General features: G+C 39.3%; 1 protein-coding gene across 1 annotated transcript in view; it reads right to left on the reverse strand.

Moving 5' to 3' along the window:
- Positions 1-5085: 5085 nt before the first annotated feature.
- The window catches only part of SLC13A4 (solute carrier family 13 member 4), a 27032-nt gene continuing 4965 nt past the window's right edge, over positions 5086-27152 (reverse strand). The window contains exons 2-16 of the mRNA XM_057381980.1: positions 25807-25935; positions 23073-23209; positions 22256-22437; positions 21530-21584; positions 19896-19947; positions 18753-18830; positions 17293-17483; positions 15930-16049; positions 13010-13111; positions 11798-11899; positions 10682-10779; positions 9372-9502; positions 8863-9024; positions 7239-7376; positions 5086-6615 (exon numbers count right to left, since the gene is read on the reverse strand). Coding sequence (XP_057237963.1) covers positions 6478-6615; positions 7239-7376; positions 8863-9024; positions 9372-9502; positions 10682-10779; positions 11798-11899; positions 13010-13111; positions 15930-16049; positions 17293-17483; positions 18753-18830; positions 19896-19947; positions 21530-21584; positions 22256-22437; positions 23073-23209; positions 25807-25935 — 1815 coding nt within the window. The 3' untranslated portion in view covers positions 5086-6477. The remainder of the gene's footprint in view (positions 6616-7238; positions 7377-8862; positions 9025-9371; positions 9503-10681; positions 10780-11797; positions 11900-13009; positions 13112-15929; positions 16050-17292; positions 17484-18752; positions 18831-19895; positions 19948-21529; positions 21585-22255; positions 22438-23072; positions 23210-25806; positions 25936-27152) is intronic.

Here is a 27152-nt window from a genome sequence, read left to right on the forward strand (position 1 = left end):
CTCTCAGGGTTTCTTGTCATTTGTTGTGAGCAACGGTATTTCAGTGTCCTTAAGGTGTGCGTTCCATTCTTGGAGATGGGAAAGTTCATTCATGTAAAGGAAAACAAGCACACCTTGAGAGTTGGTACCAGGCTCTGGCAGTCTGTGCCCCACATGCTGTTGAGATCTGGTCTGCATTAGGCCCTGTGGTGGATACAAGGCTGCAGATCCTACATTCCAGCCTATTCCCAGCAGCTGGAAAATGCTGTTACGGTTTAACCCCAGCCAGCAACTCAGCCCCACACAGCTRCTGGCTTACTGCTCCCAGGGGGRTGGGAGAGAGAATCACAAGGGTCCAAGTGAGACAAAGTGGCAAAAGCCACACACACAAGSAAAACAAATAAAGCAACCATTAAAAACCCTGGTGTGTGAAAAAAAACACATTCTATTGTAGAACTCGTCTTCTGTTTGAAGCCATAATTTTGCAAAAATCCTGTTGTGAATTCTGAAAAAAAAAGTTGCAGTGTTTTGATTAGGTGTAAATTTTATTAATTCAAGAATCTATCAAATATTTTTTCCCTTAAAATAGAGAAGTTCTATCAACTCTGTAATATATCTTAAATGATAGAGTCCCCTTGACAGTCTTTTGCAGGACATGAAGGACAAAGAAAAAGTGCCAGAAAGATGTTTTTTGCTTTTATTGGGAATGCCTGCTGATGGACTGCTACAGACAAGCACAGTGAACRAACTATTTATTCAGGCTCTAGATTAAAGCATACCTAGAGTGCCTCTCCATTAATGTTTTAATTAGGATAAGGACTRTGCCTTCAAAGTGGTTTGTCCTTTTACCATGTTTTCATTCTCATCATATGAAAACCGTGAGCACAWGGTCTGTGTTTGTCTTAGAAGAGGCCAAATCAGAAGATGTGCTTTGATCTCTGATGGGTGTTTAGTCCATTTAGACAGGACGGGTGACACTCAGAAGAAAAAGAGCCCAAGCTTTGGGCACTAATTGTCTTGCTTTGTCRGTGAACTGCACTTTTTGATATAAACATAGCATCAAAGCTTTAAAGTGCAGAACTCGCTATGTACCCATGGTAATTTTCACCCTCTACCCCAAAGCCTTTAATTTGGATACATCTGAGTGGACTCCTAGTTCAGGAATTCTCACTGGATCAGTAAAGACTTATTTACAGAATGCTGTAAACCAAATTCTTGCATCCTTTGCCAAAGTTTGATGGYGACAGTTCTTTCACAATGCATTCCTGAAACAGAGGAAAATATTCCTCATACAAAGATTCTCCTTCTTAAGGAATATAAATATATTTAAGGAATGTTTCACCTGTAATTTTAAATCCTTCCTTTTACCTCTGCCCTGAAATGTATAGCTGACATAAAAGCTTTTAGTCTTTGCAAATGTCTGTTGGGTCAATTTTAAAAGCCAGCTCAAGTCAGAGAGTCTTAWTAGTGATGCAGCCRATCTTCTCCAMAGTAAACACTCCAAGAAACTCCAASAGGGGGAAGTGGTTGCACCACCTAACATCAATTATCAGAAACCTTGTGGTAGCAGCATATGTGGAAGTTACCCAGGATGTGATGGTAACAATTATGTTTAGCTTTTACTGAATTGGGACTGTACATTCTGCTTCTTGAGAGAGCTTTCTGTTACCTTTCATACTCTTCCAATTTTCTTCCATGCCGGAACTTTTTCATAGAGTGATAGCACTGCACAGCTGTTTTGATGCTTTCATGAATATGATGAAATTATGATATGATGAAATGTTGGCTCTACCCCATTCATACTTCTTTGCTCGCCATGTAAAATTTATATTTGTGTCTAAAATTGGATTATTTCTTTCCTCAAACATACTTCATGTTCTTCCCTTTCTTTACGTGGGGATGAGAAGTGAAATAATATTCAAAATCCCTGTTGCCAAACAGGCCACTTTAAAAGTGTAATTTGGAGCTGACTTTTTCAGCTAAGCATTCCAAACAGGTGTTATAGTTTGTTTGGTTTTTTTTTTTCATACCATATTAAGAAGTGAACAAACTGCAGCTGTAATGCTGTGGAAACAATATATGCTCATTAATATTAAAGACAGGATTTCTGAAGTGTTTCACACTGTTTGCAACACTTTCCATTTTAGCTCAAGCTGTGTTTTTTCCTCCCACAGAGTRAGCTGTGAATCTGGATAACATTAAAACACAGCTGGTGTGGACTTTGYAACTGCTGTCTAACACATTTTACCTAGTCTGAGGTTATCCTAGGTAACTAAACATTACCTTTCAGAGGGCAGAGGGTGAGCACAGATAATGACTGCTTGATGCAGGTCTTGCATCTGGGGACTCMAGTGTGCTTTGGATGCACTGATGTCATAGCAGGACGCAAAGGATGGATGCCCCTTGAAGATACCTAGGAGCAAATTTCCCACTTAGCATGGGGCTCTGTGAATTTTTTCTGTTTAAATGCCTATGTGGGCAGATTGCCAGCTAAAATATGCAGTGATTCTTCCTTTGCTAAAAACAGTTGTGTTCTTTTATTGATTCTTTCGAGACATATCCTGGGAGATGCAGGTTCAAGGCAAAACTGTAGGAAAGGAATATGCAAGCTATTAACTTCTAAAATATTTACTGTGGATTGAGAGTATTGTCCTGTTTTGGAAAATGCTGTCCTAAGGCTCTTCTTTCATTGAACACAGTAAAGGGTTAATACTAGAAATAAACCAAAATATTTGGATAATACTGAAAATAAACCAAAATATAAACCAGATAGCAGAGCTAATTATTAGCCTACTAGGCMCCAGAACTGAAATAAAATTGGTGGATGTACCTCACAGAACTTCACCAGCATGAATGCTCAGTGGTTTTACATCTCAGAACCACAAACCCATCTCATGATGTGTGCTCCATCCACATGAAAACTGAAACATTGCAAAAGAAGAAATTGAATTTTTAGAATTAATAACGTGTTGATTTCATAAGCCAGGATTGTATCTGTATTTGCAGAAATAAGATTGTGCATTGATATTCAAATGTAAAAATATAATTATTCTGTATGGGATGCAGAATTATTTTGAACATTAGGAAGTGATGGTGTAAGTGTGTAAGTTGCTGCTAAAATCCAGAGGAAAAGTCTCGTGTACAGTTCTTTTCATTTTTTGCCTCAGAGGGACAAAAAAGAGATATGTAGTTTTGTTTGTTAGAATTCTTGGTGGTACGTGTTAACATTATTTTTACAAATTCCCAAGTTAAGGTCATTTTTATTGAATTTGTGCTGAAATAAAATAACCTTGCAGGTTATTTGCTTTTTCGCCTGAAACATACATTAATCACAGATGATCAATTTTACTGCTGAAAAATAAATTTTATAAGTTTATAAGCCCTCCAAATAGATGATCCTGACAGAGTCAATTCTGGCTTTAGCCTTTAATACATGTGGAAAAAAACCACCCCAATCCTGTAAAGCACGGACTCAAACCAGAACTACTCAGTAACTTTCCTATTCTATGAGCCCAAATGCTGGAAGTGGAACATGCTGTTGGTTTTCTATGAAGAAACATGGATTCTGCAACAGAGTAATTCCACAGATTTGAGCCTTTCTCTGACCACTGCACTTTTTGGGCCCAAAGATGCAACCTAATGAGTGAGATACCAATAAAAAAAATCAGAAAAAAAAAGTAAAAGGGCTAGTTTTAAATTCTATTCAAATTTTCTGCAAACCAGAGAGAGTTGAATGGCTAGGTACAGGTATTAAGTACAGCTATCATGCTCTGCTTTTTTGCCTGAGAAATAAAGCGTTGCTCTATCAGCTACAGAGTGAGTAATTGCTCAATATCATCTCAATTTATGTCAGTTAAATTGTTCAGGTTTTATATCAGATACATGAAAAAAAAATGTAGCCTTAATAGGATTCTAGTAAAATGTAATATAGAAATGTAAGATAAAATAGTATACTGCTACTGATTAAGCAGTTCTACTGTATGGGTAGAAATCTTAAATTCTGGGCTGAAAGCGGAATTTTGTTTCTAGGGCTTGATGTATGTGCTGAATCTTGAAAACCTCTGGAAATCACTTAATTTGAAACCAGGCTTATTTGCCCTATGAAGAAAATACTTCTGCCTTGGTTGTTAGTAGAGATAAATCTGAAGTTGAGTATGCTATACTATACAAATCTGAAGTTGAGTATGCTTATATACTATATATATTATAATATATATATATTACAGTATGCTATAAATTACTAGTGAAAATTTCCCACTTCTTTGTCCACTTGCCATTTATTATAATTTAAAATAAGAAAATAAAAAAAAAAAAGAAGGGCAGGATCTGGTGCTGAAGGAGCATGCACCGAGTGATCTATGTGAAGAAAAGGCCAGCAGAGCACACTGCCTTCCTGCAACTGCCTGGTGGGACATTCCAGTGACAAGTGCCAGCTTCTGTGGACATGGAAATGTGCCAAGAGCACCACAGCAGCAGAAATGGTGTGTTGGAGAAATTGTTTGCCTGAGTCCACTCAGGCCAGGGTGCCTGAGCTTTGAGCACAATTTTGGGTCCGTGTCAGCAGCAGCCTCTTGCTGGGGAGCAGGAAGACCCCCAGAGAGGGCAGCTGGAGGGGTGTGGAGGATGTGGGAGGCAGAGCCTGCTCTGAGCTCTGCTGGCTCCGGACAGGGGGAGCACAGGAACTGGGGAGGTGAGAGAAGGGGTAAGAAAGGGAGTCTGAGGTCTCTGAGGCGTTAGAGGGGCATGGTGATGCTTTCAGCCACTGATGCACAGGAACACTTTGCTGTTCAAAATGAAATTTACAGGAATAACAATTGGTTTGCTAAAGGATGCTGCTTCCTGCTTTTGGTGCAAGGGTTAAGACATGCTTTTGTGTTTTTCCCGTATTTCTCCCCCTCTGCCAGCCTATGACCTTTTATTGTGTGTTTATTTCCAAGAGAATTCTGTGGGATCCCTCTGTTTTGACAGAAGCAGTAAACCAACACCTCCTGCTGTCTCAAAGCTGCTTCTCTAAGGGTTTAGTGGGTTGTGGGTGAAATATATCCAATTTGTATTCTCATGGAGCACCAGAATGTGCAGTAGTGAATAATTTATTTTATTGACACTTTATTTTTGCAGAATAAACAGCCACACTATCAAMTAGAGAGCCTGGATTAAAAGTGGAAAGCATAAAAATTCATTAAAGTGTATGTCTGAAGAGTATGATTACATGTTATCCAATCATCCTAATATACAGCTTCAATGTATTGACATGAAAGAAATTATTAAAAATTATTAAAACCAGGACATAATACATGAGAAGATTTACCAGAAGTGTCACAGAGATCCAGACAGGAAAGCAGGGCATTCACTTTGCTGATGAGAGATAAAGAGAGAGGCCTTTTGGCTTGGGAGTAATCTACTCTGTGTCACAGCTTCCTACATTTGGGTCTCCTGTTCTCTGGGCTGCTAGAGAGCAGGGAGTGTGATGTTCAAGTGAATGCWCGGGGTGGGGGGATAGACCAGCACYACTCCACTTCAGCCCTCTCCCTTCTTATGGAGCAGCACTGGGTGCCATCAGGGATGGGACTGTGCCTTCTCTGTCAGGGGAATCASGGGTGCACAACTAAACAGCAGCCARAGAGAGAGGAGAGCAGTGGGGGTGTTGGTGCTAAGGTTTTGCTGCTCACAGCTTCCCCTGCTGAAACAACTCACACTGCAGCATTGATAAAAAACAAAACCTTTCTGTTCCTGAAACACTTCCTTCCAAAGCAGAGAATGTGAGTATTGCAATATTGGAAATTGATCCCAGTGCTGTGGAGGGAAAAAAAATACACATTCTCCTTCCAAAAAAACTTCTCTCTGGAAGTTTCTGCTATCCCTTTGAAGTGCTGTAGGTGGTAGCTGGATTTCTGTCCAGCTCATCTGGGTTAGGTGGAAAAGTGGTTTTTGCAACCAAAAAAAGGTGGTGATGAGTCACCTCAAAAGAAGAAGAATAGTTTGCCTTCAAAAGAAATAGGCTTATAAAACTCTTCTGGATTTGAGAATAAGGCTCACCCTACATTCAATGGTAGGACTGACTCTGCTGCTGCTTAGGGCACCAGTGTATGTGTGCTTTTCTTCTGCCTCTAGAGTCCTACATAGAAGTCCTACACAATTATTCTAAGACAGGAAGAAGCTCTAAGCAGATAATTTGGAGGAGTTGATTTKTTCTGAGTTATGGTATCCCAGAGACAACAACAATAGAGCAAAGCTTTTAACCCATGCTGATTTTCAGAACTGAAAAGCTGCTGCAGAAGAGCTCCCTGTGTGTTTTCATCATGGTTTTCAATGGATCCTGGTTCTCTGTATACACAAGTTTCCTTCTTTCTTTCGTGTGTGAAATGTAGGTTCAATATTTTGTCCTGACTTGCTTTGGTCTTGCACTTTTGCTTCTTTTTTTTTTTTTTTTTTTTTTTTTTTTTTTTTTTTTTTTTTTTTTTTTTTTTTTTTTTTTTTTTTGTTTTTCCCCATTGAAGATTACGTTTGCCTTGTGATGTTGCTGACTGCTGCCCATTCTGGAAAGGTGTTCAGCTGGAAGAGTCGAATTCCCCAGGTGTTGATGGCCACCATGACAACAGCCAGGCCAATGAGATTTACACCCAGGCCAGATTTCACCTGTAAAAGCAAAATGCATCAGAGCAACTTGATCAAAATCAATTTACATAGATTAAAAAAAAAGCAGTAGGACCTACAATGATTTACATATAGTGTGGTAATTTATACATAGTGATTTCTAGAGCAAAAGAAAGCACAGTGATGAAAGGGTATATGTAGTGGGAATATTCAGGAGGGATGGTTAGAGGTGATGCAATTTATTTTGAACTGCTCAGTTTTTCACTCAAACTTCTCAATCAGACCATCAGAATGGGGAGTTAAACCACAGTTAAACCACACACACAGGATGACATGAATTACTGCAGAGCTGTGTGATAAATCGAATATCTCGTGCTCTCTTAYGCTTCTCTTAACAGGTCAATGCAAAGAATTGCATACTCCTGAAGMTCTTTAGATCATTCATTTAAAAAATAAAGAAATGTGTGTGTCCCACAGCAGATTTTGGCTTGTTCTTAASCTGACAGCTCTATTATGTAACAGCAAAGCAGACATCAATATTTAATATTAGCACCAACATAATCATTATTATTGCTCCAAAATAATCCTTACTCTKATTGGCTGCTGGGATTGGGGGTGTTGAAATTGCATGAAGGATGTGTGGATAACCCAGTCCCAGGACTCACCATATCTTTAATCTGGCAGTGCCCATAACTGAAGACGATGGCGTTGGGAGGGTTACCCACCGGCAGCATCACCGCAAAGGAGATGCACATGGTGACAGGAATCAGGGTGTACAGAGGGTTGATGAGCAGKGTTTCTGACTGGAAAAAGAGAGGGACAGGTTTTTCATCTAATCAATAAAAGTCACTGCTGACAATTAGTATTCACTGTTTTCTGTGAATCTCATCTGCCTAATTTATAAACTTCAGCATGGAAGTGTTTTTTGGCTGGTTGGGGATTTTTAGAGCAATGTCATAATTATGAGCTGCTCGTGCTCTCTCCTGAAACATTTCACACTGAGGGAGGGTAGAGTGTGCTACTGTTGGGCCACATTTTCTCTTTCTCCCCCTTGCTCTCTGTGTCATTCTGAGTTGTGTCTGCTGGATTTTAGCACTGGCTGCTGTCCCAGTCTCCATCCAAGAGAAGTCACACCAGGTTAATGTGAACAACTTGTTTCTTCCAGCTGCTGAATGTGCTGGGACCATCATGTGGTGTCCTCCTGAAAATGGGTTGAGAGAACCAACTGTTCATGACCCAAACTTCCATGGTGAGAAGGCAGAGATGATGGGATGTTCTTTACAGTGGGCTGAAGAAGGGTTCTTCCGCTGCTGTCCTCTGTGGTGATAAAATTTTGCATTTTCATTTGCATTTTCATTGCTTTGGCCTGGTTTTATGTCATAGGGAAAGGGGGGAAGGGTAAACAAAGCAACCATTACCATTTAGGGAGGGAAGTGTCTCCATGAAACTTTTGTAATCAGAACGGAGAGTCTGCCTTAAAGTGGCATTCACATTATAAGTAGATTGTTACTCTAAATATTTTTTTTTTAGGAAAGTCTCTTTCTGTAGAGAGCAGAAGCAAATCTGAACTCCCAAGCCACAGAAACACAATTACTTATTTTCATCTGACCACATCTTCATATTAGCTCAGAGCTGTTCACACAAGATGCTTTGGGACAATCCCACAAAATTGTTGTAATAGGGAAAGACGATTGATGACCTGCATTCTTGGTATGAAAAGCTTTACATTACATAAAAGAAAATAAATAAAACCATCTTCTGTAACTGCTATTCCAATATAAAATGAAATTAATATCTCTTTCTTCCACCTTTGTCAATAATGTCCTAATTTTTTTTTCCACCCTTTACAAACATCTCTGCTTTCCATGAAGGAAAACATAATACTTACCAGATCACCCCTTTGAACTCTTTAAAATCTGAAATAAAATACAGTTTTCCAGTCTTTTCTTACCAGTAGGGAGCAGGTGACTAATAACTAATAACACTTTTAAAATAACATTGACAAAAGCATCTCAAGTTTTATGTGAAATWCACCTGTCTCCTTGATTCTATAGTAAATTTTTTTGTGTGCGTTTTTTTTCTGAGAGGTGTTATAAACTCCTTCCTGCTAAAATATGCTTTTGGCTGCCCAATCTTGTTATTTTTCCTACTTCTAAGGCTACAGAACAGTAGCTTGGGAACTGAGGCCGGGTTTCATGTGAACAGAGTGCCAAGACCCTGACATGCTGAAAAAATTCCCACGAGCCTGTCAGGAAAGAACAGACTAAAAATGTCAYGGTTTGAACTCACCATRCTGCATAAAATAGGCAGAAAGATGGTTATGGTTGCTGGATTACTAACAAATTCTGTCACCATGGACACCAAAATGCAAGCCAGCAGGGTTACAGCCCAGTAGGGAAGGCTGCTCAGGGAGAGCATTTGACGTCCAATCCATGTAGAGAGGCCAGAGGTCTGGGGAAAGGACAGAAGCACAGGAATTACTAAATACTCGGTGTGTTTGTAAAGCACATTCTTTTCCTCATGGCAGTATGCATCAGAGAATCCCACCAGCAAATAAACAAAGTTTGGGCCGATGCTATTTTTTGTATTTCCTTTTGCTCAGTAAGCTGGATTTCACTGCAGTGTTTAATAAACAGTGAGAGATACGTTGAGTGCAGGGAGTAACTGTGTGCTAGGTTATGTATAAACCTGGAAAAATCCAAAATCTAAATTGGGGAGCAGGCAAAGGAATAAAAGAGCAAGCTGATAATATTTTTAGGAAGGAGGACTGAAAAAAAAAAATAAATCTGCATCAGTACCTTGCATCCAGCTGCTAAGGCATAACCTCCTCCGACTAACACCACAATCTCCCAGGGCATGGTCTTCTGGAAATCTTTCCAGGTGATGATGGGATCCAGCCTGTTAATGTCTGTTGACTTTTCAYCATCTCCTGTATCAAATAAATCAAGTGTGTGACCAGTATTACATTGCTCTTTTTGCAAAGAACTTCACATTTTTCACACGGACAGGAATGGTTGAATATTCATGTGAGTTATCTTGAGAACTACCTGAGAGAGAAGCCAMGAGGCAGTGCACAACCTATTTTTCTGGCCTCAGAAAATTCGGTTTATTAATTCCAAACATCCTTATTTTCCCTTGGCTGCTGTGTTGATGTAAATGGTTGTAAAGCCCTATGTTTTCGTGTCACAGCTTTTTGAGGGACTGTGTGCTGTGATATGTGTATGCATATATCTGTAGACCACAAAGATGGTGTTAAAACCATCTTTGGATGGTTTATTTTATTATCAAAGATAATAAAATAATGGTTTATTTTATTATCAAAGAACAGCTATGATGTAAGCCATGAAGGCTGCAAAAAATGCATTTAGACCCCTAAATTTTATCTGAGGACATTATTTTTTAGCTGCCTGAGTATTTTCTTGAAGGAAGAGTTAGTGTCATATTCTCCTTAAACCTGTGCAATATATGACAGTATTTTTTTTTTTTTTTTAGTTTTTATATATTCATAATCGCTACATAAAAATTCTATGCAGACAATTCTACTTTTATACAACATTGCTGAAAGCCTGGCACAGCAAGCTGACAAAACAACTGAGTGCTACCCAAACACAAACGTGGAATAACAATCTTATTATTATGAAGAAGGCTGTGAGAGAAGCATTGCACAAAATTGGAACATTGTCTGGCACTTTCTGACCTCTTTTATGTTTATCTTTTGACATTATCAGTGATTTACACTGTATAAGTAACAACCTTTTTTTTTTACTAAAGTAAAATCTTCAGCTGATTTAACAATTTTGCTTTTTAATATGGAACTCCATCTGAACCTTTTGTAATTTCAGCCCTAAATTTTAATAATTCTGCTGGCACAGAAGAGGTGGCAGTCTCAGATTCAAAACCTGTTTGTTATCCTCTGAAAGGGACAATATGAATTATGGCAAAGGAAAGGGAGATCTGATGTAGGAAGGGCTGGTAACAGAGGAGAAACTGAACCTTGATTTACAGACATAAAAGTCTCATCATGGAACTTGTACAGACAAGAAAAAAACCCCAAACCATTAGACACTGGAAAATGTACCAGCTCTCTTTCTTGCTGCATCCTCCTCACCTGTTTTCCTTTTTCCAAAGCATGGTTTTTTTGCTGGAATCAGGAAAAGGAGGAAACCAAGAAATACAGAGACGGTGGCATCAGTGCGATAACCTTTCCTAGGAAAAAACAATGAGATTATGAGAAAAACCCATTAACAGGAACATTTCCAAACCAGGTTCATAGCTCCAAACACATTTCTGCAGGTGCAGTGATATTTCCACCTCTGAAGTCATATTAACAAGCCGCTAGAAAAATATTCCTACATATCTTGGATTCAAATCAGATTTTTTTTCCGTTTATTAAACTGACTCTTGAAGCTAACTTCAATCATTGCTCAACAATTTTTAACATTCTGTCTGGAAAAAAAAATCCCTTTTGGTTTACAAATCTATTCACTTAGAGAAAAGGAAAAAAAATGTGTGTTTATTATAAGTAAGAAACAGTAAACMCATTCTGGGGAAAAGCCAAACACAAGTGATTCTTTAGAAATAGACTGTAGATTGATTTTAAATTAAAGTTTAAAATGCTTTCTGAAAAAGTATCTTGAGGAGTGCCAAACTCCAGTGATCATCAGAAAACTCCAGTATTAGAAATTGTTTTCCTGTCAAAATTGAGAGGAAAAATTAATTTTATATAGTAGAAATGTGAACAAAATTTAAGTTCAAATTAGTTATTCTTTGATATGCAATGTGTTTTATAGTAAGTTTCAATGTAATTTGTTTCCATATTATTTCAAATAAAAGAAAAATTATTTACTTCAGTCGCCATTCTGTATATTTAAATGAATGGACATTTTCTGGACAAAACTTTTTCAAAAATTTTAATTTTAATTATAATTGTGCTTTATTCCAGTGACTTCTCTATGAATGCATTAAAATGTTTCAAGCTCAAAATCTGACCCTCCTGTCCTTTTACACTTGAAATGGTTTAATTTACTTTGTTTACTTARTTCACTCTGTATATCAAGAAATAAAATTTGTCACATGAACAGACACATGCTTTTTTTGAATAAAAACTCAWTTTTTCACCACCTTGTTAAAGGTGGCTGATGATGGGTTAGGAAAAAAAATATTGTAGAAATTGATAAGAAGGAAAGTTGTGTTCCTGTGGAGTTGTTTAGGGAATTTCACTCACTTCTCAAAAAAAGATGACCATCCTGGTACAAAGCCAGGCTCACGAGTGAACCAAAGCAAGGTCATCAGGATGAAGAAGAATCCAGTCACCATCTCAGGATAGCTAGAAATAAAAGAAAAATTGTGTTTGGGGCTGAACACTCAAGAGCAAGTTCCAGAAGTGAGAAAGTAGAAATTGGCTTAAAAAAAAAAAAAAAAAAAAAAGATTAAAACTATATGGAAAATAGCAAAGAAGATTAGCTTGAATTAAAGAATTCTAGATTGGCCTCCCAGCTGGGAACCAAGTAAAACCCAGTAAAAAAACAGGCTAAAAATATCCATCTGTATTTGCAATTCAATTATTCGTGGGCAAGACCTGAAGGAAAATATTTCTAAATGCCTGTTTTGTATTTGCATTATTATCTGATTAAATATGTGAACAAGGTGAAGCTCATATTAGCATTCCACTGTAAACACATTCTCTTGCAATTTTTTTTGAAGGGTGTAGAAAGCCTAAGAGCAAATGACAATGTAAATTAGCACAGATGGTGCACACAAAGGTGATTTGAGGACACTTGAGGGGATTTGAGGATTTTTAATTTAGCATAGATTTTGATTAAAAATTATTATTATTAAAAATTATTTAGAAACAGCACGAACAACAGTCTAGTTTCAGAGTTTATCATATTCAGGCAGTTGTTCTGTCAAAATTTTGGGTGAACAGCAACAAAAATATTTGGTGAAGAAGGAAATCTGTGGCATATCAGCCCTTTTGAAAATGAAAATCTTGCCAAATAGTCTTTCAAGAGTCATTTCTTGCCACTGTGCTTTAAAGATTGTGTGCAACTGGGAGGGCTGGACAACTCATAGTGTAGGAAAAAGCCTTTGTTGGACTTATATCCACTAAAATATGTCTGTGTCTGAATTAGGAAAAGGAGTCCTTTAGGGTTCAAAGACAAACCTTGACTCAGATGACCTTTGAACTCTGGAATAAACTTGAATCTTTCCTTTATTTACCTTTTCCTCACCAGGAAATAAATGAGTTACATGTTGCATGCATGTTTGTAGCAAACTCTTTGATTTTCATTCATTTTTGCATTTAGTTCTATTCTTATCCTGGAAGGGAGGAAAAAGAGCTGACAGTTTTAGAAAGAGATACATGAGCCAAAGGCAGCATAGGGGCAATAGGAGAGGGTGGTTCTGTAAATTCCCAAGGAAGGCAGGCATGGTTTACCTCACATTTCCCAGTTTCTTGTACTCCTCTTGAATTCTTCTCTCTGACATTTCTTCCCGTTTGGTCTTCTTCTTCTTGCTCACAGAACAGGTCTCTTTAAAACTGAGASAGAACAATAAAATTAGACAACAGATAAAGGGGGGGGTGGGAATAATTATAAAAGACAAAAAAAAAAACAAACAGTAGTGAGGTGGAATGAAAATTCTGGTGTCAGGGACAGTTGGGAGAAGACACRACTGGGGCGAGGCCCAATGGCAATGGGAAAGGAAATTACTGCACGTGATCTTTGAGTGATCTGGTTTCAAGCTCTTTTAGAACTCAGTTCTAGGCATAGCTCAAGGTCCCCAGGGTGCTCTGACTAGTGCTGATTGGTATCACTGAGYCATCTTGAGCCATGGCTGGGCTCCCTCTGCGTAGGCTYCCTCAARRARCTGCCAAAAACCTTCCAAAGCTTCRGCTCGTTCCTGTCATCAMATGGAAAGATTGRGGCASAGGTCAGATATTAATAGAAATTTTTAATGGGCTAACTATGCTTTCCAGTTGGATCAGGGCTATCCAACATATTTGGGGCCTGCTCTGGTTTTTGAGGCCATATTTGACATGAATATTCAGGATTTGCTGTAAATAATGAGGGAAAGCTGTGCTTCGGATCCCCTTATCTGCCTCGACCTGCTTGCTTCTGCTTATACTGTTAAAATAATGGCTATTTCTGAAACAGGCATAGCCAGAAAAGCACCATATTGCCTTTCTGGGGATATGGGGAATCAGCCTGGTGCTTTGTCTAGGGAATAAAAGCCTGTACTTCTGTCAGGGACGTGAAAACACGAGCATATTTCCTGGCTGAATATATTGATCCTGCTACATATTTGTATGGATGTTCAGTGAAGTCCTTCGTTTATTCAGTTTGCCCTCATCCTATAAGAAAGCATGGACATTCCTAATTGAAATTAAGATGCTTTCAAGCTCACTTTAAYCCTCTATTTTCTGCTTTGCAGGAGTGTTGCCTTGCTGTGTTTTGAGCCACAGCTCCCTTACTTTTCACTCCAACTGTACCCTCTGTTACACAGAGGTGTAAGGGGATCTAAAAAAGGCAACATCAGTAATGGAAGTAYAGTAGCACAACTTTTATCATTCTTTTGGGTGATAATAGGTGCTTTTATGGTTGCTGCTGTTTCAATATTTCTCTGGTACCTCACTAGCCACCCAAGCTGCAGCACTGGCCAAACCATGGGCTGCAACCTCCACAGTGTATTTGCTCAAGGTCAGACTCTTCAGAGAATTTGCATTGCTCAAGATCCAGGCCCTGTGTGGTCAGCAGAAGGATTTAACCAGGCTTTCCATTTCATGTGGGCAAACACGTGACTCATTTTTCCAGCTCACTTAGCACTGCCCACCATCCGTAGATATTTTAAATTTCCTTGCAAACCTTGCTGTCAGACTTCAGCAGAATCCACCAGTAGGAAGAGAAGGGGCTGGAAGAGAAGAGCTGTGTGGCTTATAAAGGCCAGGTCTGGTTAACAATTCTCTCCTCAGCTCTTTTTTTGCTGGCAAAGATCCCCTGATGGGTCCATTCCCTTTCACCTTTGACCTGTTCTAGGGCCTTAAAGCCTGGAATTATTTTCCAGCTAAGCCGAGTAAGCACAGATTGATGACATGGGGCTTCCTAGGAAAATAACATTACAGGAATTCATTAAACATTTATGCACAAGCATTAGGCAGCTGTTTCAACATGTCCTAAGTGTTTCCAGGCTCAGGAGGATGTGAAGGCAGAGTATTGAAGCCCAGCTCCCAACATAAAGCGTTCTTTAATGAACTGCAGTGAATAGAATTCAGAGATTAAGGAGGTTTGGAATCAACCAGTACTTCTCAAAAAGTCGATAATGCTTCAGTCTCTGGTATTATTTAGAACAACATTAATCAGCATGGAGTCTTGGATGCAATGTGGAATTCCAATTTTGTTTATTTTTTAAACTAAATTAATTGAGGGTCATGTTAGGACCTGTTTCTTCTCAAGATTAAAAAAAGAAAGTGGTGGAGGGAATTTATATTAGCCTTTTAACTTGGAACCACAGGACTCAGAGACTGACTGAAACAGGCATTTAGCCATTCACCTCTAAATTACTTCTTCAAATCTAGTCAAGGTCAGCAGCAAGCAGAACTCATTATCAATTTATTCATTGTCTTAGATGAARTAGTGATGTCAGTTCTGTTTACTTTTAAGAGTAAACTAAATCAAATTAAGGCCAATTTAATTCTGAGTAAATGTGTCTGCATCACAATTTAATGCTGATTAACTAGTCCACTCTAAATGCATGCACTTAGGCAATTTTCATTAACTTTGTAAAGACAATATGTGGTACAAATGAACTGGAAAACTGAGACTTTTTCTTATTTGGGGGCTTAGGGACTTTTTGGTATTAAATGGATCTATCTCTTATGCTGTGAATTCTTACCCCTTTAAAGAAAAATATATATGGAGTCTATTTACCTTTCATTTTAACTGGTCTTATGTTAATTTCACTGAGCTGGAGGCAGATCTGAAAAGTAAYTTGTTCACTTGCAGTTATTTTTCTATTCATCTTTTAAACTGCTCTTTTCCGAAAGAACATATACCAAGATTTTAAGTCCACTAGGGAATCCTCATTGTCATAAGAGTGAAAAAACTCAAACCATTTGAATATTTAGTAAGGATTTCTGTCAGCAATACCTGGGCTTTTCACCCTCAAGCAGCAGCACTCTACACTGCTGTCTGTGCTGGGCAGCTAAGCAGAGAGATTTCCTCTGGTAATTGTTCTGGTCAGAAGAAGAAAATTAAATTCTGCCATTTACTAGTCAAAACTTCTTTATGAGACATGTTTGAGAGGAGCCACAGACACCCTGCTTAATAATAATCTGTGTATCTTGAACAATCTTCACTCACTTGCAGCCCAAGAAGAGCCAGTGCAGCCAGAACCAAGTCAGCACCAACATGATGAGGGAGATGGGGAAACTGAAGAGAAACCAGGTTCCAAAATTCACCACRTCAGCTTTTGGGTATTGGCTGCAAATTGAAAAAAAGAGGATGAGAAATTAGAACAGTAAAGGGACAGGGACCTCCAATAGCCATAGTTGCACACAAACCTTTATCCATCTGCATCTGTCATGGCATGAGAGAAAAATTCCATCAGTTTGCATTTGTAGAGTGAAAACAACTGCCAAAATATGTCAGTCCTTGACCTGGCCTGACCAACAGATGAACAATATAACTCTGCAAACCTTTAACTCCAGGTGGTCTGGATTGTCTGGCCATCTTCAAAAGCACTGAGAATTASCAGGGCTGAAATTCCATCCCTACCTGTGGTTTCTACTGAAGCTTTTTTGAATGTTGTCAGATTTCAGAATGATTTCACCCAGAATCTCTTTGTGTGCCTTATCATGGGCCACACAAATGATGGCTCCATTCTGCTGTGCTCTGATAAAGATGCTTCATGTGTACCTCTGATGAAACTGCCACAAAACAAGACCTTGGAAAATTCTATAAAATCCAAATCCTTGGATTGGTATGATTTCTGAACTTAGTCTCCTTTGCTACCATCATTTAAGAGAAAGAAATGAGGGGTATCAGGGCAGTAGTGGGGGTGGTCAGAATCAGGGCTGAGCTTGGATGTGTCTGTTAATGAGAAGACCATCAGTCTTCTGACAGAAAACATTCATGTTTCTGAAATTGAAATATTCATGTTTCTGAAATTAAAATACTCATGTTTCTGACATTGAAACAGTCATATTTCTGACCTTGAAACCTTCCTTTTTCTGACCTTGAAAYATTCATGTCTTTGAGAGCCCTGGACATATGATAAAGGAAACACTTAGCTGGTCAGAGAGCTGCTTCCCATGTTCTCTGAAGCAAATGTGTAAGGCCACATTTGTAAGTTGGGTTTTTTTTTACACTGCAGATTGAACAGCTGATTTTATGACATTTCTTCTTTTGTGAGTGTTTTTTTGTCTTCTTGGCTATATCTTCATGGCTTTAGTGCTTGCTTTTCCACAGTGCCTGCTGCCTTCATGATAATAAGAATATCAATTCAAAAGAAGATGCTGGAGAAACTYAAATGCTACCACACGCTGAGGAATTTTTGCTTTGCATGAGACAAAGACATGGATATGTATTAAATTTCAAACATTAACCATTATTAGAGGAAGCAGCAAATTTTCCTTGGGAGAGAATGTCTTGCGAGGGTTCCTTGGGGAACACAGAGGTGACAATGACTCACCCACTGTTGTCACCAAATGCCAGTGTCACTTACTTGTTGAAGTGCTCCAGGAAGATGAGGCTGGTGGAGGTGCCTATGATGGTTGTGAGCCCCCCGATGGTCGCAGCGTAGGAGATGCTGAGGGAGAGGCATTTGCAGACCATGTGGTCATGCCTGGTCTGGTAGCGGTACTTGGTGCTCAGGTCCAGATCCGGGGGCTCAGGAGGCAGGACCAGGATCTGAGCCTGYGAGGGGACACGTTCACAGGTAAGGCAGGTGGTCAGAAAGAAGGCCAGCATGCTCTAATGTTGGAGAAGCAACAGGTTTGTGTAAGAGAGGGCAGATTTTCTTCACAAGGATTAACTGGGATCAGTCCTGGAAACTTGTCCAGGGGTCTGAAATTGCCTGGTCCGTGACAGAAATGTAGGACAAGCAGTAATCAGGCTTCTGGCTAAGGTTTGGGCCAACTCTGGATCTGACTGGAGTAGCAGTGGGATACCAAAAGCCTTTGGGATGCCAGCAGAAGGAATCCATCATCCTTGAGGTTTAGGAGCCGCCACCACACAAAGGCTCCGTGAACTTTTTGCACTTAAAGTGGCTCAGGACCTCTGATTTGGGATGGAGGGATCTTGAAATGCCATGGGAAAGGCTGAGCAATGGGAACATGGAGGGAAAAGATGCCAGAAAATTGTGCTCTGAAAGAAGCTTTCTTGTCAGTGACGGGAAACTCTCTACGTTGGTAAATCAAATTGTTGTGTTGGGAAAAAAGGTGCAGTACTTCAAGGTCCAAGGCTGTAATTTAGGAATGAGGAAAAAGGCAGCAAGTGCTTCAGATAGGCTTGTTATATTTACTAATTTGTATTTTGATTTCTTTTTGAACTGTGAAGGCAAATTTGTTTTTAGCCTGTTCTTTTGCTGACATGAACTTGCACCTTTAGGACACAACAAAATTGTCATCCAAGCAGCAATCTCCTCCTGGATCCTCTCAAAAGAAGTAGAAATACTGGAATGAATTGATTTAATGGAAGATTTTGAGGCCGGATATTTTGGATGACAGAAAGGCAGTGGATACTAAGGCTACCTAACAAAGTTGCTGAACAGATTAATGGTTCAGTCCTGCTGCTTTTTTTTTGGTTCTGAGTAGGGTTTTATGTGTTAGGGGTTGCTATTTTTGAGTCGGGCTGTTTTCCAAGGAGGATTTTCCGAAACAAAGTGGCCATTCCAGTCAAATAATAAGGGAAACTCATGATCACATTATTAGATATAAAGCTAAATGAACCGTCCCAGCCATTGGGGAAGGGTCTTCTGAACATTCCTGTTCTGGGTCCTTTTAAATGGGGAAAGAAACAGCAAGAAACAGTGAAAAACAGCAAGAAACAGCAAAAGGGCAAGCCTTGGCTGTGGTGAGATGATGGAGAATGATTCCCTTCAAGGAGCAAATGTGAAATAGTGGGGAGCTGGTGATRTTCACATCTGTCTTTTGCCTCCACCCCCCAAATCCAGCATTTCCTTACCTGAGGCAGATGCTGTCCATTGCTTGTGGAATTCACTGTTCCAAGAGAGTTGGCTATCATGTGCACCCCGTTCATGCTCTGTCAGGAGAGAAATGCCTTTGAATTAGCTTTTGTTATATTCCTGGGGGTGCTTAGAATAAAGTTTGTGATGTTTTGTACAGGTACTGAGTAGCAGGCGTTGGGGATAAAAAAAGGAAAAAGAAAAAAAATCCCAAAACGATGAGAAAATCTGATCCACTAAAAATCAGCTGCTAATTTTAAACTGGGGGAAAAAAAGAGGTTTAAACTCCCCACTTTTTAATGTCAAACTTATTTAATTTAGATTGATTATATATAGTCATATATAATTCAAATATAAATATTAATATATTAATATATTAATATATTAACATATTAACGTATTAATATATCAATATATCAATATATTAATATATGTGTATATTATATATACACATATAAACTAATAATTCATATTAGAAAAAAATAGATACTATATATATAAATATCCTTATATATATTAATACAATATCTATATTATAAAATTATGTATATTATATCCATTTATATAATAACAATTACTATAATAATTAATATTTATATAAATAGTGATATATTTTATAATTATTATTAATAATGAAATAATAAATATATAAAATATATGATAGAGTGATTATTTTATTGTATAATGAAAAAAATTAACACATTTTAATTTCAAACTCATGTAGGAGAATCTAACAGGTCCCTTGAGCCCGTGACTTTGTGATGAGTGCAGGCTGCTGTAGCAACAGAGATGCCTCAGCTGCAGAAGCTGACAATAGCCAGATCATATCTGAATTTGCTAGAAGCCATATGGAACTGTCAGTTTGCTGGCTGGACCTCAGGATCTCCAGCAAGAAGTGCAGCAAACTTGTACTTTTGTATTTTTGTACTCATTCGTTGCTGCTGTGGAGCTGATGCTCTGCAGTCGATTGGTGCAAGCAGGCGGGCAGGTGAAACACAAAGCAGGACATCCTGCAATGCTTTCTGCCAACAACCACCACACTTTTGAAATAAAGGAAACAGCAGCGTTTTTTTTCAGATCTGTGTGCATTTTGCTGTGATGTTTCCTGCATTAGAAGCCAGTGTAGCTCAGAAAGATACCACTTCTGACAATACCTTTGAGTGCATCAAGGAGCTGAAGTCAGCAGTAGTGGCACTAAGAAAAGAGAAAAGAAAACATAATTTAAAAATGCCTGTTCACCCAGCTCCTGCAAAAGGCACATTTTATGAGTAGGAGGGGCAACATTTGCATGAGACCTAGTACCTACTGGAATGCTGAATACCATTTATTAGAACTTCTTCTGTGGGCTCTTGGCCAGGCATGTAAGAGTTATCATTATTTTCTACAGCTCTATCTCTTGCTGTGCAGCAGTGGGGTTCCACCTCCAGGCAAGAAAAGGTTTGTTTTTGGTAGTATTTACCCCATTTTAGGAGAGGACCACCAGGTTATCCAGCACCTCTGCTGCCTGTTCTAGTCAAGCTCTTCCTCTGCCAACTTTTCCAGTGCTGTTTTGAATCCTTACCTGTGTCACATTGAAGCCTTCCCWAAAACCTGTCCTGTGGGGCATGTGGATCATGCAAACAACCCACTGAGCTCATTTCTAGATGATGTGCTGYTTTTCCTGCCCAAATCCAAGCTCTTTTTCAAGTAATCTTATTTTAACAACAGTTCTGTATGAAATACTCCATACATGCTCTTCAACAGGGCTTAAAGGGATTAATACACAGTGCCAAACTGAAGATTTGATTCTATATGGCCCAGAAAATTTGGCTGGGATAAAAAGAGATGATAGAGGGAATACTGGAGAACCCATTAGTCTCTAGACTAATGAGATAAGTTAACTTAAAGCCACCAACCTGTGTATAATTCAATTATGAATTATAATGGTTGTTTTAAAGTATATCAATATTTAAAGTAAAAGAAACTTGTTTCTCTTTTGTTTTGAACAGTTGTGAACAACACAGAAGGAGCTCACAAAGGGACTGTGCAATTTGTTCTCACACATCATAAGATGCTCCTCAGAATTGGCCTGTAACAAATTTTTAGGACATTAGCTTTGTACATTGTCTTGTATATATTGAACTGATGGTTAATTAGATAATTTGACAAAGAAATGAGTGCCTTACTTGATTTACCCTTTCCCCTTAGTAGATTCTATCCCAAACAGAGAACAGTTGAAACTGTCAGTGTTTCAAACCTCTGAAGAAATTTGCCTATTTAATGAAAGCTTTTACACATTTTGTGAGGCAAAAGGGGTGTTTTTTTGGTTGGTTCTCCCTCCCACCGTGTCCCCCCACCCTCCACTCTCTCTCTTAAATGCAGGCAGCTCAGATTTTCTTCAGGAATGCTCTGTCAGTGATTTATTTCCCTCAGGATATGTCCTGTGGGCAGTCCATGGTGTACTCAGCTCCTCTCCATCACTGTTCCTTCAGGGGAACAGGAACAAAAAGTCTGTGCACAGCACTTTCTTACATAGCACAAACACAGACTTCAAAAGAGCTTTCAAACACCTCTAAATATTCCCCTTCTCCCTAAAATTTGCACAGCCTTAAATAAATGAATGCTGCAATATGTTAGTGAGATCTGGACCGTTACATTAATCCTTTCTCATCAGTCATGTGTGAAATGTTCACTTGTGACAGTCTGCTCGCCGTTCCTGACTCTACTCCTGGGTTCATCTCATGCAACCTGTGCAGGGCTCAAATGTGCAGTCCTGATGAACAGGGTTCATTCTTACTCCTCATTGATGAAGATGAGCTCCAGCGAAGGCTGCCCGTTCCTTTCCCCGAGACCTGAAACAGAGCAAGAGAGAGCAGCCCTTGGGGTGAGAGCTGAGCTGAGCTCACAGCGCTGCCCCTGCAGAAAAAGCCCATCCAAACAGTCTCAGGTGTTCTCTTCATGCAGCATTTTGTTATTTGGCGCTGTGAATTTGGCACGTGAATTCACTGATCATGTGAATTTGGCAATTAAAAGATGAGGTTGGGTGAAGCAATTTCCAGCCTGAAAACTGCGCAGTGAAAGAAAAGAGAGATTATTTTCTTCCTAAACCTTTTCCTTCTGGGAAGGAATGAACAGAATGAGCCCTAGACCTCTTACAGATTTTTTTTTATTTTGGGGTTGTCAGGAGCACAATTTTGGGCCTCTTCCAAATTTCCTGGACTTTATTCCCAGGGGTTTCCTTCCAACCCTGTAAAATCCCAAGAGTTCACAACTCACAGCTGTAACAGCTGCCCTGCTTCAGTAGAGTTTCCCAACTGCTATTCTTCCTTTACTTCCTGAAACTTTCTTTCATTTCTTGAAAGGAATATCAGAGTAAAAATCAGAGTACAAAAAGAAAGACTGCAAAGCAGTGGTTTAGGCAGTATAAATCAGACCTGACCCCGATGGAATTTGAACAATATGTATCAACAAATCTGGTCACTGATAAATGAGAAAAAAAAAAAGGTCCAATGCTGATAAATACCTATTGGTTTGTTTTCCTCAGCGATGGCACTGCCCGTGGTGGCCATGGCCTCGCACTCCTCCTCAGAGTTCACCAGCTCCTGCAGCACRGCCTCCACGATTGGCATCACCATGGCTGTGGTGGACGTGTTGGAAAGCCACATGGAGAGCACCGTGGTGCAGCACATGAAGCAGAGCAGAAGCCTGGAGAGCAGCACGGGGAAACATGAGGGGTTGGAGGTGGCAGAGAAAGGAGGAGAGCATTTGTAAGGGTTCAGATTCTCAGAGGAAAGATGGGCATGGAAAACGCTCCAACCTAAGGTGGGTTTGGGCCATGGGTGGGAATATCAGGGTGGTTTCAAGATGCTGCTGTTGGTGCTGTAGGTTTTTTTAGCTTCTATATTTTCATGTTTCTGTATTCTTGTACTTCTTTTGTATAGCACTAAAGCTGCTGCTCTCCCTTCTTTAGACAAAACAATCTCTCTCTGAGCCTGAAGTCCAAGGACACTTCCCTGCCTCAGAGCCCCAAAATATGCAAACAACAGTGAACTGAGGGAGCAAGCTTGGGGTGGTTGCCATCATCACCTGAAGATCATTGGAGAATTGAGGCCCAATATGTGCATGGGACAGAACTTATAAAAGGGGAAGATCTCATGATTTGGATCCATTTTGGGTGTAGCCTCAGGAGGAAACGTTGTCTGCCTATAATGTACCAGTAGGCCAGGATTAAATTTGTCTGCTTTCATTCTCTTCACCTTGTCTGGCCCCTGTTTCAGGTGAGCCTTGTTTAAGGCACCCCTGTCAGCCCCAGACTGCCCCGAATTCAGAGGTTCACTCACATGCCTGGCTTGGCTCCGGCCATCATCACCATGCGCAGGGCGATCCGCTTGTGGAGATTCCACTTYTCCACAGAAGCTGCCACACAGATCACACCCATGAGGAGCAACGTGGTGTTCTTGAAATATTCAGCAGCCACCTGCATTAAGGGCCAGGGGGAAGCAATCAGTTGAAAAAGCAGTAACTGCCCTACTCGGAAAGCATGCTGAATGAGAAGGAATATGGTATATCACATTTTTTTCTCCCTGAAGTAAGAATGACAGGGAGCTGGGGAGAAAATGAAGAATTCRTAAGTGAAAACATTCTCTTTAATCTCTTCCATGTTGTGTTTACAAATAAGGCTCTGTACCCTATTGTTTATAGGCTCCTCAGTTTTGAAGAGATCAAGAGAAATGTTTTTTTGGAGCAGGATGTTCAGTGCCTGMAGTAAATCAGTCAGACTCAACGAGGCTCAGATGGAAACAAGCACAGACAGAGCTGCACTGGAGACAACTTATTCATGTGCTTCATCTGCTTGTTCATTCTGGAGATATTGTTGTCTATCTTGCTTATATTTATTCTGGCTTGTTCAGCTTTTGGGTAAAATGTGGCATCYCCAGAATCTACAGCTTCAGAAAAAAAGTCCTTTGGGACTTGCTCTTGAATGCAATTTAAAAAATAGGTTGCTATATTGCTGCAGTGATCCACAAATCCTGTGCCAAAACTTTTCACGTTGGAAATCCATTTCCATTTCATCAGGAAAATGGGGAAAAGTTTCAAGAAGAACTCTAATTTAAAGATGATGTGCAAAAATCATCACTGGCTCAGGAAAATATTCAGAGACTACTCCCAAAGCAGGATTCTTGGATGTGGGGCTTGATAAAATATGAAAATATGTTCTGTAAAGCCACTGAAAAATGACAAATTAAGCAAACCATAAAATTGATGTACAAATGCACACACATAGTTCTGTAAAAGGAAAAAAAAATGGGAGAAAATTAAAGTTACAGACAGATGCTTGGAATGTAGCAAAATTTTTCATTTCATTCTGATTCAATCTTTCCTGAGCTGTTGATGGAATATTTTTAAAAAAAACATAGTTTCTTCAGTTTAAAACTATTCCTCTAACCAAATGTAGGTGCCAAAATTTTGAAACAACTAAGAGCAGAGGAAGCAATAATTTTTCCATTGTCCTCAGTTACACTGATGGTCCTCCATAAAGGGCAAGAATGACACAAATATTATCTTGTGAAATCTGCAACAAGTTATGTATTGAATGACATTTAATGGCATTTATTTAATAAATCCCTATGGTGACCCAAACAGACTTGGCCATCACAGTTTTGTGTCAGAACTTTTAAATATCACCTTTTTGGCTTTCTTCTGCTAGTTTCTTCCTCATTAACATCCTTTTTTTTTCCTGCTACCTTTCAAAAATATTATCATGAGGTGAATGAAGGAAATCCACGCCAAGCCAGGAGATTGAAGAATCTGTTTTGTTTTTTCCCTTATTTCTTTCACAGCCATTTTGAAGAAAGAAGTGAATGTTAATAGTCTTATTAACACCAACATAMATATATATGACACAGTGACTCATGTTCCTAAGCCCCTCTGAGTTATTTGGAGCTTAAAWAGTAGTAATTTTCTGGGCAAGAGCCACTCCAGACTGGAAATAGTGCAGCATCATCAGAGCTGTTTATTTTTGAATGCAGGGATTTATTTCTGTTCCTAAAGCAAATAATACATTCTCCTCAGTAGCTTTACTGTCACTTTATTTGGTGTTACATTGAATTTCTCTCAGGCTGCCATTAAATTTTCCCTCTCCAGTGTGCTGCCAAATTTTTAATGAAAATGCCCAACTACTTTACCTTTATGTTAGCAAAAAAAGATTGTGAAAATACTGAATTGCGTTCGTATGAAAATGTACCTCATTATATCACAAAGCTCAGGAGAATAAGAGGTCATAAAACTCTTGACTCATGCTTGTCTATATCCATTTATGGCTATTCCCAGTGCTAGACTGTGAGAGAAACCAACAATTTTATATTTGCTACATATTCCTCTGCATTTTTACCTGTATTACTAGTCCTTAAATCAAATGTGCTGTCCCCTCATCCCCCCAAAAAAGAGAYAGAAAAAAGCAGGGACAGATAGACAAAACTTGTAGATGAGATAAAATAAATCCTTGGCATGTCATGAAAGAAATTAGCATTCAAAAAAGCCTCAAGAAAGCCAAATTCAGGACTGATCATACAGACCTTTTTGTACAGCTACTCCGTTGTCTGAGAACTCATGGCTACACTGCTGTAGCAAGTTAAAGCTTTGAAAAAGGACTCGAGATTCACCTGGATAACAAAATTATCTAGTCTTTTCTACAGTAAATGGTAACTGATTTTAATATATGCATCCTCCTGCTTTGTGTGAAATCCATAATAAATATAATTGGAAGGAAAGTTTACAGTGCATCCTATAGCTGCTGTTTACATGGGTTTGAGAGGGGAAAGGTGGGATTTTTTTGTGCAATGGGTTTTGGAAATGATTGGTGATGCCCTGGCTGAAAGGATGGACATCCCTCCTGGTTAATATTGCATCTCACATCCATCTTCTGTGGAAGAAAGATCTGGTGGGACCAAGTTACACCTTACAGGATGAGCACTTCTTCCTCCCAAAAGTCTTGCTACAGCATTAATATCAGCCGTATCCAATTAATTAGCAAAGAGTGAGGACATAAAATGATAAAAATTCACAATGTCTGACCTCACTGGACTTCATGACTCCGAAGAGAGGGTAGAGGAAAGCAGGAACCAAGGCTGCTGCACCAAGGGGCACCGCTTCAGACACCCAGTACACGGCGGTCACGATGAGCACGTAGGCACACGAGGCTTCCTGCAGGGACACAGCACAGAGGACGTGTGTTACTGCCCCACCAGATCCTGTGGGAGCTCTGTGAACTCACCAATAGCATTCATCAGGCTATTGGTGCCTGGACTTAAAAAAACAAACAGTATTGTAGAGCTCTGGAGGTCTGTTTGGGTGTAAAATCTTGGCTGCCATCTAAAAGGACAATTTCAGAAGGTGATGCTAATGAAAGTTTTCACACACAAGCCAGGGTAAAGTGCTGGGGTAAGTCCATGTATCGTCAAAATAATGGCTTCAAGTGCATTTACAAATTTTATTTAATTTCCATCATGAAATATTTACCAAACATTCAATCACAGCTCCTCAGATTAGACCTGCTGATTTATCTCTGCATGTTTTTCTTTCCAGTACCAGACAAAACCAGGAACTGTTAGTTTTCAGGACCAGATGAGAGCATTCATATCTGCCATAAAACTGCTTTGTAATCATGTTGGGAAATGGTCTGGAAAATGGTGTTTATTTTTTTTTTCTAAACAGTGAGCCAATTTTATTTGYAAACATTTTTGTGAGCCTATTTTATTTGCTCAGGTAATTTCTACAATCCTTTCGAAGAAGACCACAGACCTGTGGGGTTGGAGCAATGGGTTCATGGAGTTAATCAAGCAAATTTGCTGCTGTCCAAGGTTCTGATAGAAAAAATCAGAGAGCACCATGCTGAGCAATCATGGAGAACTGGGATATGACAGAGAAAATTGCTATCTGCTGAATATTCTTACAGGAAAACTCAGCTAGTCCTTGGGAGTCTTCTGGTCCATCTCTGAGATATGTCTTTATTTATGGCAGTCACTGGAGTTCTCCTTAGGCTCAGTTTGCTGTCTTATCAAGGGTTTCTCTACTTAAAACCCTGGAGATATCCCCTAGTAATAATTGCAGAAACTACCCTCAGGTTTCTCCTTCTTTTTTCCTCAGATTTGAAGCCARCTCTTGTACCGAGGATAACCTGATGCTCTCTAGAAGTTAGTGGGTCTGTACTGACTTACACCAGCTAAAAATTCATCTGCTCTTCATGATGCACCAGATTTTCCATGTGAACTTATCAATAAGTTGATAAGTTGGATTCACAGCTCAAAGATGGCTATTTGGAAAATTCACTGCTCACAAATGCTGTTTGGGCCTCATTAAATATAATTTCATWACTTTTGTTTCCTGACTGGAATGACTTCTAACTAAAGCAGCTTTCAAGA

The sequence above is a fragment of the Malurus melanocephalus genome, unplaced genomic scaffold (assembly GCF_030028575.1).
Source record: "Malurus melanocephalus ecotype Western Australia unplaced genomic scaffold, MMel_1.1 scaffold_544, whole genome shotgun sequence".
Classification (NCBI taxonomy): Eukaryota; Metazoa; Chordata; class Aves; order Passeriformes; family Maluridae; genus Malurus; species Malurus melanocephalus.